This window comes from Epinephelus fuscoguttatus, linkage group LG24 (genome assembly GCF_011397635.1).
Source record: "Epinephelus fuscoguttatus linkage group LG24, E.fuscoguttatus.final_Chr_v1".
In the NCBI taxonomy this organism is placed as follows: domain Eukaryota; kingdom Metazoa; phylum Chordata; class Actinopteri; order Perciformes; family Serranidae; genus Epinephelus; species Epinephelus fuscoguttatus.
In genome coordinates, this window is record NC_064775.1 from 9,142,633 (window position 1) to 9,157,149 (window position 14,517).

The 14,517-nt window shown below is 42.5% G+C and overlaps 1 protein-coding gene across 4 annotated transcripts in view; it reads right to left on the minus strand.

Annotated features, from left to right (window-relative positions):
* Nucleotides 1-377: 377 nt before the first annotated feature.
* LOC125885152 (male-specific lethal 3 homolog) overlaps nucleotides 378-14,517 on the minus strand; it is a 35,699-nt gene continuing 21,559 nt past the window's right edge. The window contains exons 1-14 of one of the 4 annotated variants that reach the window (XM_049570645.1): nucleotides 10,107-10,379; nucleotides 8,217-8,299; nucleotides 7,912-8,007; nucleotides 7,542-7,636; nucleotides 7,359-7,456; nucleotides 7,078-7,206; nucleotides 6,647-6,804; nucleotides 6,332-6,490; nucleotides 5,976-6,211; nucleotides 5,783-5,872; nucleotides 5,429-5,538; nucleotides 4,978-5,077; nucleotides 4,793-4,877; nucleotides 378-2,160 (exon numbers count right to left, since the gene is read on the minus strand). In XM_049570645.1, coding sequence (XP_049426602.1) covers nucleotides 2,061-2,160; nucleotides 4,793-4,877; nucleotides 4,978-5,077; nucleotides 5,429-5,538; nucleotides 5,783-5,872; nucleotides 5,976-6,211; nucleotides 6,332-6,490; nucleotides 6,647-6,804; nucleotides 7,078-7,206; nucleotides 7,359-7,456; nucleotides 7,542-7,636; nucleotides 7,912-8,007; nucleotides 8,217-8,299; nucleotides 10,107-10,205 — 1,638 coding nt within the window. In that variant the 5' untranslated portion in view covers nucleotides 10,206-10,379 and the 3' untranslated portion in view covers nucleotides 378-2,060. Of the gene's footprint in view, nucleotides 2,161-4,792; nucleotides 4,878-4,977; nucleotides 5,078-5,428; nucleotides 5,539-5,782; nucleotides 5,873-5,975; nucleotides 6,212-6,331; nucleotides 6,491-6,646; nucleotides 6,805-7,077; nucleotides 7,207-7,358; nucleotides 7,457-7,541; nucleotides 7,637-7,911; nucleotides 8,008-8,216; nucleotides 8,300-9,219; nucleotides 9,873-9,923; nucleotides 10,080-10,106; nucleotides 10,380-14,517 lie in introns of those variants that run through there. The other 3 variants (XM_049570647.1, XM_049570646.1, XM_049570644.1) reach the window with 3 other exon arrangements.

Below are 14,517 nucleotides of genomic sequence, written 5' to 3' on the forward strand. Positions count from 1 at the left end.
TAGTCATGTTCATATAAATAAGCTCCCACTACATTCATTAAAGATTGCTTTCAAGTAGCTCTAAGACAAACAGAAGAGCTGTGCTACCAAGGACTGCAGATTCAAAAAGTCAAGCTGCAGCAACTACACTTAGCTACAGTCTGGAGAAATTGAAGGTCAAGGTAGCTGATAAAACTCTCCTGTCTACATTTAACTTTTAATAGAGGAGTGCTTTGGGAGGTTTTTGCTGGTTCAAATCCATTTGCATGCTCTGAGCTGATTCATCTTACAGTGGAAAGTACAAAGACAAGAAAAGGCAAAGGAATGAGGTATCAATCAAGATTGGAAAAACTGAAAAAGAAAATGTTGCTTAATGTGTGTGTCAATAAGACGACGAGTTTTAGAAGGTCTTTATTTAAACTCTATGAAGAAAACAGAGCTGAAAGGAAACATACTTTGAAAATTAACACAACAGAAAAGTCCTGTACATAACATGGAAATCAGAACCATTGTATTTTGCAAACAAGTGTGTTACAACAGCCATTGATAGCTTACTGACAGAAACATCTGAGACAAACTAGCTGTATATTAACTGGTCTGGAATGGGCCTTGTCAAGTATTTTATCACAAATTCAACCTACACATGAACAGGGAGATCCACAGAGAAATAAATAACACAATGATCAACAGGTGTTTTGTATTTACATTTTCACAAAGGCATCACGACTAAGCGTAACAATCACTTTTGTTGCATTAACTTGTTGCACAAGGAACTCCTAGCATTTGTTTAATGGCATCAGTTGCTATGCTGCAAATCATAAAAATATATTTTCAATTTGACCCACCGAAGCGATTGTCTTACCTTTGCGCTACTCAATGATTCAAGCTTATCTGAAACAATCTTTAAAATCTGCAAATACTAACAACCTCAGATCTTTAACTGTGCGCGGTTATTCTTGGATATGTTGTACACAGAACGCCGTCTTTCCAATTTCCCGCCGTTGTGCCGTCAGGCTGCCACAGTGAGAGGAACAGGCAGAAAAAAAAAAAAAAGAAAATAAAAAGCAGCTAGACATTTATCAGACATGCACAGGACAACATGAAAAGCAAGACATAGCAAGAAATAAGAAAACGTCTCATGGACACTGAGTGGACATTAGGTATTCAAAAAGGGGCATCACTACAGAGAGATCCACAGGAACAACATTCCTGAAAGTTTTTAAGAGTCAGTAAATTAGAATTGCTCAGCGAAAGCAGCACAGCATCTCCAGGACAGTAGGAGCAAGTTATCCTGTAGCATTAGCGAAAGTGTATCCGGAAGATCATTAGCGGTGCTGCGTGGGAAGCGCTTGCAGAAAGTCACTACATAAAGACGGGCCAGGCTAACAAACAGGCAAATCAGATGTGCCCTACAGAGTTTCCAAAATTAGTTTATTTGATGGGCAGAACAAGAACACATGGCTTTACAATCTGTCTGTTTCCATTCTATGAACAGGCCCAAATATTCCAACACTGTGGCTGTATATAAAAAATGACATAGTCAGAGTTCGGAAAGGGGTTTCGCCAATCAGTCCACAGCTGAATGATTCAAAGCTGTTTGTTCCAGCCAGCCTCTAATATCTGAGAGGCAAGAGAATTATCAAGCCTTGGTCTGGTCTTAGCCCAGGTAACAAAAATGAAGACAATGAGGACTTAGCCTTTGTGGTCTTAAATGTGGGCTACAAAAAAGGTAGCACATGCCAACACACAGCGCTCGACATGCCTCGGAGCAGTACATTGATGCAAAGCGGAGCAGGGTGACTTGACATGCAGGACAGTCCTACAAGCAGAGCGATGGGCGAGGGGCGAGGGTTAGTGGCGTGGTAGAAGCAACTGGTTCCACAAGGTACCAGCAGGAGAACTAATATTAGGTCAGAGGAGAAGAAAGGCTGGTCCGGGGAAAACACAACACAGCTGAACTCCAGAGGCAGCTGCTATTTATTCCTCTGTACACGAGCCCAGACAGGTCAGTCTAGACAAGCTGAAGGGTAGGTCAGGGTAGAGAGAAGCAAAGGAAGGAAACACAGTGGCCGACGTCTCCTTTAATAAATTGGCCTCGGTTGTTTCATGCTGTAGTGGGCCTCTGATGCGGACACATATGCGGACTCTGGAAAAAAGTCCTCGTGGAACTCTGCCAGAAACCTGAGAGAGAGAGAGAGGGCGGGGGAAAGGAAGTACAGGAAAAGGAAATCTGGTGAGATATTCTGACCCCAACGACAGAAGCCCACTCTGTTCACATTAAATATTCAACATGAGCTGTTTGTCTGATGACAAACAGAACGGACACGATAGGCTTACATGACGCAAAAAGCAACGACAGGAAAGCGTCTCGGATGTCACGTCCCAGTTCGCTTGTGGTTTTCCTAGATATCCCTGGCTCATTCCACATAAATCCTAGACCCCTTGCCCTCTGTCCGCGGGTGTATATGTCAGACACAAAGCCCCCTCATCCATCCCTATACCACCATCATCAGAGAACCAATCGCTATGACAGAAAGACCGAGAACATGAGAATGACCGACCAGCAGTCAGGGAGGGAAGAGTGAAAAATCCCCCCCTCCCCTCCTCCCATCTAATCAGTAGCGGGGAAAACTAATCCGGAATCTTCTTAGTATCCGCTACTCGGCCAAATCCTCTAAATCTTGCCATCTCATCTTAGCTCCACCGGCCTTCCTAATCTCAATGCAAACAAATTATCCTCATCAGAGGAGAACTTAAGAACGCTTTGACAACGAATAACAAACAACCTAATGGGACAATAAAGGGAACATGTGAGCACCCCACAGTGAACGGATCAAAGGTCAGCGAGACGGGGTGTATCGAAATTAAGTTAATTTAAGCCTAATTCTTCGCTGAAAACACAAAGACGATTCCAAGACATTCACTGAAAAGCACTGTAAAGGTTTCAATTCACATTTATTCCTCGGAAAATCTATTTTTTTTATTCTTTGGTGCCAGAAATTCAGCCTAATCTTTATTGCTGTTAGATCAGTAATAACACAAGGCAAGCCGCTTTAGGCATACACATTGTAAATCAGCATAACGTGTGCGTACACATGTGCACACACACTCACACTTAATCATAATCATTCTTGCGGAGAAAGGGAGAGTGGGAGATCAACTGCGGCCAAATCCCAGAATGCACTGCACTTCAGTCTCTGCGACATCAATCAGTTTTCGCCCGCTCTGCACAATCTGCCACGAGGCTGATTTCAGAGTAAAAGGCATGAAGGCTTTCCCAAAAGACGCCGGCGTTTTAGTTTGCGTCCAGTGTCCTGCAGAGTCTCCGGAACACTGGAAACATTAATTGGTTACTAAGAGAGGAATGTCAGTGTTTCCTGTGCCGAGCACTATCAATCCCGTCTCGGCGGCTCATCACAGAGCTGCAGAGGGGACTGAAACTGCAAGAGTGATTTACTTTTAAGCACTTCACTCCTTATTGCATCCAAGTTATTGTCGGTGCCATTGTGCAGAATAATGTCCTATGAAAAGAGATGCACCGCTGATTTGCAGTCCAGAGCCACTGGAGTGAATTAAAAGGCTTTCTACCCATGTTTCCCCCAACTGCTGATGACACCACATGATATGCTTTGCCAAGAGGAACTGCAAATGCAGTGTGCGGATTGCCCGTGTTGACAATGCTGCTATAGATCCCTTATGCCGCGCTGCAAGAACAGAAATCTGTGCATCACATATGTAACTGAATGCTGTCATCATACTGCACACCACTCTCTTCCCGAATGCCAGCGTTAGCTATTTTCAGAAGACCACCTCATGTGTTCGTGGCACGAGTACTGAGCTAGAGGTAATTCTGGCCCTCGGACTCAGATTTGTGTCTGCTCCATGGTGAGTTCAGGCGCTGCTCCACAGCACTGCTTGGTGGCAGAAGGCAGTACGGCGTGTGTTTGATTAGAGAATGAGAGGACCTAAATCCCTCAGGTTTGGGACCGGCTGAACTGAAGATCGCTCGGGAGGATTTAAAGATTAGACTCCCGCGCTTGTGTAACGCCCACTCATCTCCCTCCCTCCAACACATGCTCTTTCTCACTCCATCTCTCCCTCCCCTCCAACCCCCCATGTTTTCATTTACTTACTCTTCCTTGCCTTTTTGTTTTGGTGTTTCTGGGTTATTTTTGGTGTAATAATCATTTTCTGACAATCACTATTTTTGTCTTTTGATGAATTCTATTGTCCTCCATCTTTTAATTTCTTGCACTACATCAGGTACTGTATGTGCATGTGTATTTGTGAAGGGTGTTTGAGAGATTGCGCCAATAGCTTCCAGGTTCTGCCCCTCTCTCCTTGCGAAATGAGAACTTCCAGCGGCTCAAAACTGCCAGCTACTATTGAGCTTTAACGCTTAGCTAGATCAGGCCTTGGTTAATGAACCGTGCGGGTTATTGGCAAGGTTCATTTCGAGTCAAAGTGCTTCCTATTTCCTGTCCCGTTAATTGAATGCAGCACCTTGGCTTTTTAATGATTTATCTTCCGTGGAAATTCTGCATGATTTCACACAGTTTCCGTTCACCTGATGGCACAATACATTTTTCAGGAAGGGGGTGAGATTTCAATATTACGCCTGAATGTTTTAGTGGAGAAACTGTAAGGCTTCGGGCCTGAGTGAGCCAAAGATTGGTGCTTTCCTATTTGCACAGCGTGAAGGAACCTGAAACCTGTACTTAATCTCTTTAACCCATTTTAATTGAACAGCTTCTGTCCCTCTCTTCTGAAGGAAGAAATACTGGTACATTTAATGTAAGCACAATAGTCCTACCTGAGAAAGAGCTCCAAATGTTTGACGAGGGCTCGGAGATTCCTCTCAGGGATCTGCATTTTCCCCAGGATCTCAGGAAGCTTCACTGGAAGAAAAGCAAGACCTTGAGCATGGTAACAGAAAGATGCTGCACAAAGGCGCAAGAAACTGATGAGAAAGGCTTCAAAATGACCAAAGACACCGACCAAAAAGACGCAAGAGGTGTTGTGATCCATACAGGTAGGAGGGTGGAGGAGGCTGGTCGTGCTGAGGGTAGTTATCAGGCGTCAGCTTCCAACTTAGGACCTGGTTGACAGAGTAAAGGGAAAAGCTTTTAACAGGAACATTCAGGCTTCACACATTTACACTGATATACCATGTGCGGCCCTGCATTTGAAAGTTATGATAAATGTTTAATATGTTTCAACTGAAAGGTCAATGTGAACTTGATAACGACAATGTATAACTGAATTATTAAACACACAAGGACCACACTGTTTCATACACAGTGTTTAGCTTGGTTCAATTCATACAGGTTACTTAAATTGTCTCCCTGCAATGATGGAGGCCATTTATGTAACTATTCTTATGTCCTTGAGCTGAATATTGTTTCCCTTCCAGCTACTAGTACGTTCATCACACACATAATTTCATCACCTCATTAAGCTCATTGTTTCTGCGGCTCTCAAGGCCATAGAAAGGCCCGCTCCGCTCTTTGCTCGGCGTCAAGGGCAACGGGGAGGATGAGCCGCTGTGTACTGGGGTTTCTGGGTAACGAGAACAACAACATGTTTACAAATAAACTTAATGCTGTGTTGCTTTTCACTGCAGAAATATGTCTAAAAAAATAAAGCAATGACAGCGAGGATTAATGCAAGACACAAAAAGTTTGACGAGTGCAGAGACCCTTTTAGGAGAGTCGTCAGCGCTTTGAGCAAATAAGTACGATGGCACCATCTACTGGGCAAAACTGGTTACTACAAATATTTGAATGATTGAGTGCCGTCTTACTTCTGTCAAGGTTGAGGAAGAACTTGGGCTGGGATGTGGTATCGACCAAACGGCGTTTAAGCTGCGGGGATGCTGTGGCACTGCCTCCACCTAAATCATTACATACACCACAAGTACGATCATTGTGTCAGACAAATTCCCAACAGAAGACACATTAAAGAAACAGTCCCTTTATATGAAATGCATTGTGTACCTCCACTGCTTCCTTCAGCTGGTCGGTCACCTCCAGATGTGTTCCTGGTGGAGCGCCTGAGCGACTGGGACTGGAATGAGATGCAGTCCATGTCGGGATGACGCCGGCGTTTTGGGGTGGGGGCTGGGGCAGTGGGTGTGGTGGCAGAAATGTCGCTCAGAGCTGGTTGGCTGTCTGTGGACTGGGGCGTGGGCGGGTTGTGCCCCAACGGACTCGGGCTGCGCTCTCGTTGGGCACTTTGAACACGACAGAAGAGGAACAAGGCTTGTGGCTTAATGATACCGCACGATAGTCAAATGCAGTATCTCACAGTCACGCCATTGTTTTGGAAACAACACACAGGACTTATTTCTTACTTGCTGGAGCAGGGGGAGCTTTCATTGACAGCCAGGAAAAGCCTGGAGGAGCTGACCTTTTTGAACTGAGCTTGTTCACAGGGGTAGAGGAGGATCATGGGTAAGGTGAAGTCAAACGTGATCCTCAAGCCGTCAACCATCTCCTTACACAACTCCTCGCTTAAACAAAGGAAATATAGGGATTAGTTAATGTCAATAATCATGCACGATATGCAACTGTGAGCCATAATATAAAAATCCAAAAAATCCAAATGAAAGAGCACATCTGTTTACATCATGCTATTTTTCCTCTGTTCAGAGTGTGTGTGCACTCACCTCTTCTCCGGAGGGATTGGCTGTGGGCTGCTGTTCTGCGTGGTGTTCTGCTGCCGCCGGTACCGCTCGTTGGCCATGAATGCTTTGTTGATGGCAAAGTGCTTGACGTAGGACTCGAGGATGTGCACGACATTCGTTTGACAGGGAACCATCACCAGCTAGGAGAGAAAAAACATGTTAAAAACATTCATTCAATCTGAGCAACCCTCAAATAAAGTCAGTTCAAGCAGGCTTCCATATCCATTTTTAGCCACCAAAACCAGGTATTACAAGACAAACACGATCCTTTCCTGACCATAATCAAGTGGGGTTTGTGCCTAAATCTAACACGTCAACCAAAGCCTTGTTGAAACGTAAAGTTTAAATGTGTCTGTGGTTTGAAGACACATACGATGCCAACATCTAATCTGGCAACTGGGCTGTGTGTGTACCTTCTTCCTTTTGTTGATGTAAAAGCAGTCATCCTCCAGCTTCTTCTTCAGCGTATCAGGGATGTTGATGTCAACGTGGACGATCTTCTCCTCACATTCCCTTTTAACATTAATGTCTGGCTCAACCCTCTGAAACAAACGAGATATGAACCTTTAGGTATACGGTCCATACAAACTACAAGGATGTAGTTTTCCTTGAACAAACATCCTGGTCATGAAACTAAAGGCCTTAAAATGTAAATATTGAGGTCTATATATCCTCTTGAACTGATCCACTTCACCATCTTGTTGATATCCTCAGAGAAGATGCTATCCCCACTATTTGAAGATTCAGGGTCAGAGTCGTCCCCGTCACTGCTCTCTGAGGACGAAATCAAACCTAGAGACAGAAGAATGTGGAGGGATTAATTTGATTGCTGAGGGAGACTGGGAGCGAAACACAAAGACGGAGGAAGATTTCTCACATGCGTCATCACTGTCGTCCTCCTTAGGGAGAGTCTTCAGAGAAGATTTAGTACCAGACTGACGACGACGCCTCTTCGCCCATACCCTTCTCTTCCTGCCGCCGGGAAAGAAAACACACAATGTGTATCAGTTTCATCTAAAAACAGAACAAACTAACAGTAAGGTCAAATTGAAAACATGTGAACACACACCAGACACTGACATACAGTGCACTAGACTTGTGGAATAAAACATTTCTAGCCTGAAAATTAAGTAACACAAGTCATTTAAAGATCCCACTCTCTCTATTAAGAGAGGCTTACACATACAAGATAATATTCTCCATGGTTAAACACTTTGATGGTATGAATGAACATAATATGAACTTACATGCGACCTAGAGCTTTGCGAGCCAGTTTATGTTGCAATTTACGGTTTTCCTCAGTGTCCCTTAGGACATGATCCTCAGCAGCCCAACGATCCCAGCTACACACACATTTAAAAAATTTCAAGGAAAAAAAAAAAAAAAAATCACACAGACCTGCACGGTTTGACAGCAGAGTTTTATAGATCTATCATGACACAGGTTGATGAACATGAGATTTTGCAATGATAAACACTATGATGAGTATAATATAGTTAAGTATGAGACACTGTTCATGTAACGTTGATTAAAGAAAGACAGGTATAATCACCTCCTGTTCCAACCGTTGAAGTGAATCAGGTACTTTGGGATTCTTCTTCCATGTTCATCTGTACCGATCAGGACATCAATGACCTGTAATGTGAGCACACAACAATCAGTCTCGGAACATTAGTCTCGCCTTAGCCTCCTGTGCATCACCAGACCACTCGAGTGGCCTCGAGTCACAATTTAGCAAATATAATTTCTGCAACACTTTGGTTGAGTCTGAAGAGGTGGAACATATGTGAATTTACTCAAGTACTGTTCTGTAGTGGTGGTTAGCACTGTCGCCTCACAGCGAAAGGGTTCCTGGTTCAATCCCAAGCCCTTCTGTGCAGAGTTTGCATGTTCGCCCCGTGTCAGCGTGAACTCTGGGTACTCTGGCTTCCTCCCACAGTCCAAAGACATGCAGGTTAATTGGTGACTCTAAACTGGCTGTAGGTGTGAATGTGAGCGTGAATGGTACTGCCACTCTCAAGAGAAATGCTCTGAGTGGTTCAAACGTTACTTGCTGGAACCAGACCAGAATTGGTTCAATGCTGCTGGGAAATGGGAATGAGAGGCTCAGGAGGAGCTTCTACCCTCAGTCAGCAAGGATACAAGATGATGACCATGTCTGACGCCATATAATGACATTTATTAATGATTACGTCTACTACAAACTGATGGAACTGACAACTACTATATTTCAATGTCTTATCGTTTCATATTTATAATTACTTTGAAAACCAGGACTTAACATAATACAAATTGGCCTGGTTCCAGACTGTGCATTAACTAGAAACAAACATGAATTCAGTTCATATCTTCCATTCATTATCGACCTAGTATTAAGCATTATGATAACCCCATGTATTGTGATGTAAGCTAAGGCTAATCTACAGTTAGCATAGTAGCCTTAGCTTTCTTCATGCTGTAAATGAAGCATACGTCCTACTCAAATTACACAACACTATGTCAATTATTTAAACGAGCATCTTAAAGACACGCTTCAACACTAAAACAATACTTACATGTATTTATTATATAACGTTGTAATAAAATGGCGTATCACTTATCTTGCTTTTGCTTCTTTAGGTAGCTAACGTTAACGTCAGCTGCGTGTTGCTGCGAAATATTGGACGCAGCCAAACGTATAAATATTAATTGCCATTTAACATAGCAGTAGGCCCTATTGCTATTTACGTAAAATACCTTAAGCTTCGTTCACCGCTGCAACTCACAAACATGCAATTAAACAACAGTCGATGCTAACTGTTAGCTAACCCCGGCTACAGTGTGTCGATGTAAACAAACACTCTATTATTAGCATTAGCTAGCTAACTAACAAGCTAGCGACAACGACATTACGCACTTCACCGACAAGAAAATAACACTCAAATAGTCTGCGAGAGCATTTTTATGTGCTTGAAACATTAATATTATTTTCCAAGCTGCTCGCACACAATGCAAGTTAGCGGAGGACGAGTTGGTGTGTTTGTTTGTTAGCTTAAATGTTGGCGTTGCACTAGTTTGGATGTTAGCCACCTAGCTAACGCTACTTTACTGCACTACAAACGACCCCTAACGTTAATCACTGCAGCGTTTTTGTCCTGTAATTACTGGTGGCAGTTGCAGCTGACAGACGCCTACTTAGGAATAAGCTAACAGCGACAAACATAGTTGTATTCACTACTTAAATTATGCGCTTCAGGAGGAAACGTGCAATCAAACGTACCCGGAAACCATGGGAGAAATTGTAACCGTTATATGTAGAGCAAATGTGATTTCGTTCTGAGGCCTGATTCACACAGGCTGATTTACCACACTTTACGCAACACAACCCTGCTTGTCCGATATAAACTATTCGTTTGGACAAAGTCGAAATACCGAACAGCTGTATTAAATGCACAAACATTACCTTAGCGTCATACAACACTTTAGCCTTGGTGGGGTCGGGTTCAAAGCACAGGACTCTCTCTCCTTTGTGAAATGGATATTTAATTCCCCGCGAATTCATTTGTTCATGGCGACGTGTGGGAGAGGGGGCATCGATCTGGACCCTACAAACTCCTTAACCCTTTCCTTGCCGAGCGCTTTTCCTGCGAGGGGTCTCCCACCAGAACAGACTTTGGAGGGATGGCGCTGTTGTGGGATAAAAGCAACCATTACCTTGCTGCCTTCACTGACGCCTCGTCATTTTCTATTTCGGCTTGGGAACTTCATATCACGCGTAAATAAAGTCTGTGAATTCTTACCAAAAAAGGCCCTAATGTCCTTATTCGTTCATCCGTATTCACCGTGTAGTTTTTTGTTTTATTTGCTGGCTCATTTCAGTATGAACAAGTTCTGCTCGCAACATTTACGACAACCAGGAAGGCAGCACGAAAAGGCAATACAAAATATTGAAATGGTCTTCCACGGACACCGTACTCATAGTACAATTTCAAAATGCGGCCAACAGATGGAAGTATAGGCGCACAATAAATGTCGACATGAACCTGATTGGCCTAAATTGTGCAGTCATCTTGTTCCATTTGTTTAATCAGCTGTAATACATCTATATAATCTTAAAGGCATGACTTGGTACCAAGGGCAGCCTACAGGGTCTCGATGGACCATGCCTATGAGTGACATCATCAATATTAGGTTTCTCAACTAACATTCGAAGACCCCAGGCCCATCACAGAGCTCTGTACGTTGCCTACAAAACACGTGAAACTGATTTTTACAGTAATTCACCTGTGTTTATCCCAATTTTAACCCCCCATTTTACCACCATCTTTATAAGGTGGTCCTGTAAGGGTCTCCGGGATAAAATCTCACCAAGGAGGAACGCCATCTGTGTCTGTTTAGGGATCCATGATGTGAAAATGATGAAAAACCTGCAGGGGATTTATTGGATAATTGTAAATGGCCTCGATTACAACTCTGCTGATCATATTCTAAGATTAAATATTCAGCCACCCTATGCATTGACAGCAACCCCACATATCATACACCCCATATGGGGGGTGAAACATGTTGTTTTTCGGGAAGGATCCTTTTCCTTGAGGCAAAATACAGTAAACGAAAACTCACCATGTCTCAATAATCTAATCTTCCTCTATTGGAACAATATGGTGGCTTTTAAATACATACAGTATGTGGATGTTTACATGTACAGCCAAGAACACGTGAAATCTGGTTGAGTTGCTCCCGGGCCCAAACTGTGTGTGTACACACTGTGTGTCTTTAATTTTAGACTGACCTGCAAGTTTGCAAACATACTCACGCTTAATTAATTGTCTTTAACGTATAAAAATAGACCCTGTGTCACTGGATTATTGTTTCATAGCTAAAAGTAATTCGATCTCTTTTGTTTCCTGACCTCACGACCTTTTCATTCATATCTGCCTGACAGGCTTGGACAATGAAATCTACACTGATCCCCAGCACAGGAAACTATGTCTCTACAGCCGTGGCTGAATCTAGGCTCATTTTTGCTTAAAATGGTTTCAGGCGGTGCTGCTCTACTATTATATACCAAATATGGACAGTGTGTATATAACACCGAACGTGACTGGCTCAAGTGTAGCCCTGCAGATTTATTCTCCTTCCCTTCGACCCTCACCGCTTCTGATGCATTTTGACAGTCATGTCAAATGATCACTGTTTCACATTAAATGTTTTTCATGGCTACACACACAGTCAATCATATGTTAAAGACAATCTGAGCATTATGCAAGAGCTTGAAGGCAGCCAGATGAAAAGTCAAGGATGCTGCAAGGGTCTATACTTTCTATATATGTGGTATGGGAACATGTCTGTATAATATCTGAATTATTGAACGGGCCTACCAGGCACAGGCCCAGGGGCCTATAGGGTCAGTGGCCATTTCAAATGAACATGTATCAACCAGGAAGACTCCAAATGAACACAGAGATGCAGAGTAACAACAAAAAGGCACACAGTCACTAAAAAAAGATACAAATACACTTCAAATAGACTACAAAGAAGCACACAACAACCAAAAACACACAAATATACTTCAAAGAGACACAACATGACTACTAGGAGATACAAAAGAACTACAAAGAGACACGAAACATCAACACAGGCACACAAAGGCACTACAAAGAACATAAAATGACATTAAAGAGAAACACAATGACTAAAAAGCAAAAACAAAGAGACAAAGAACCAAACAAAGACACAAATATCCCTCAAAGAGACACAAAAATGGCTTCACGTGTCATCAAACAACTACAAGGAGACGCAAAGGAACTACAGAGTGACACAAAATGACACAAAGAGCAAGGACAACACAAAAAAAACCCAAATATACCCCTAAGAGACACAATATCACTAAAAGCAACACAGATACACTTAAAAGATACACATATTGACCTTTACAGAGATGCGAAACAACAACAAAGACATAAATATACCTTTAAGAGACTCAAAATAACTTCAAACAGACACAAAACAAGTAAAAGGAGATGCAAAAAGACACAAAGAAAATACAAAGAGACATACAACAAACAAAAAACGATAAACCTTAAAGAGACACACAATTACTTCAAAGAGACACAAAACGACTACAAGGAGATTCAAAGGAACTTCAAAGGGACGTAAAGTGACTTCAAGGAGAAAACAACCAACCAAAAATGAAAAAAAGCCCCAAGAGACACATGATGACCTCAAAGAGACACAAGATTTACTACAAAAGACAAAATACACTTTAAAAAGACACATATTGATAAGGAACTACAAAGAGCAACAAAATGAATATAGAGAGACAAAAAACAACAACCAAAAAGACAGAAATATACCTCAAAGACACACAAAATGCAAAATGACTACAAAGAGATCCAAAATGACTACAAAGAGACGCAAAGAGACACAAAATGACTACAAAGAGACACAAAGAGACGCAAAATGACTACAAAGAGATGTAAAATGACTACAAAGAGACGCAAAGAGACACAAAATGACTACAAAGAGACAAAGAGACGCAAAGAGATGCAAAACAACTACAAAGAGACACAAAGACACACAAAATGACTACAAAGAGACACAAAATGACTACAAAGAGACACAAAGAGATGCAAAACGACTACAAAGAGACACAAAATGACTACAGAGACACAAAATGACTACAAAGAGACACAAAGAGATGCAAAACGACTACAAAGAGACACAAAATGACTACAGAGACACAAAATGACTACAAAGAGACACAAAGACACAAAATGACTACAAAGAGATACAAAGAGATGTAAAATGACTACAAAGAGATGCAAAATGACGATAAAGAGACACAAAGAAATGCAAAATTACTACAAAGAGAAAACAACCAAAAAGTACACAAATATATCCCAAGAGACACAAAATGACCTCAGAGAGACAACAAATTAAACACAAAACATCCACAAGGACATACAAAATTACCACCGACACACAAAACTACAAAAGGATCCTGACAGCTACAAAAAGATGCAAAACAACAACAACAAAAAGATGCAAAGCCAGCACAAAGTCTGTGTGTCTTGCTCCTATGGAGGTGCGGTGGTGGGGCCTTTTGCATGTCTGTGCCCAGGGGCCCATCACCTAATAGTCCGCCCGTGTCTCAATTATGTACTATTGTTCCATATTGTTTTTGGCTCTTTACCCCAAATGGAGGGGCACAGTTCAGGAAAAAATAGTACTGGCTTCTTTCCATAAACTCTTTACAAACTAATGCGAAACACCATGTTTTCTTTCTATAATCCCTGCTTCTGTGTTTTCACTCAGCCCGCGTCTCATTCTTTTCCCCCGCAGACTGTTTTTAGAAGGGTCAAATCTATCTCAGCTGTTATCAGTGTCATGTCATGCTGTGCTGTGTGTATGTGTGCGAGTGTGTCATGCGGTGCAGCTTCATAAGCTCCTTTATCAGCCGTCCGGCACCCTCCTCTCCGGACTCCTGCCGTCTCTTTTCATTTTTCCCATACTTTCACACACTGGGCCACACATGCTCCTGCTCCCTCTGCCTCACTGTGTCCCACACGGCCATCTGAACACACTGGCCTTACTGGGCTCTGTGTAAACTACAATATAGCCTCCTGCACAGGTGTATAAAGAAAGGCGCTGGCTATTAATCCTGCGGCTCACTTATTGTTCAGCTAATAATAGCACACAGTAGGCTTCACTGATAGGCCTATTATTCCCAGACAGCGAGGTGGATTAATGGGAGACGAGGATTAATACACCTATTTTCATCCCTGGCTAAATCATGTCTGAGTGTCTGTGTGTGTGACCTTCTGCCCGTCTGATTATTGTCTGTCTACGTGGCTAATTACCTTTATGAAAAT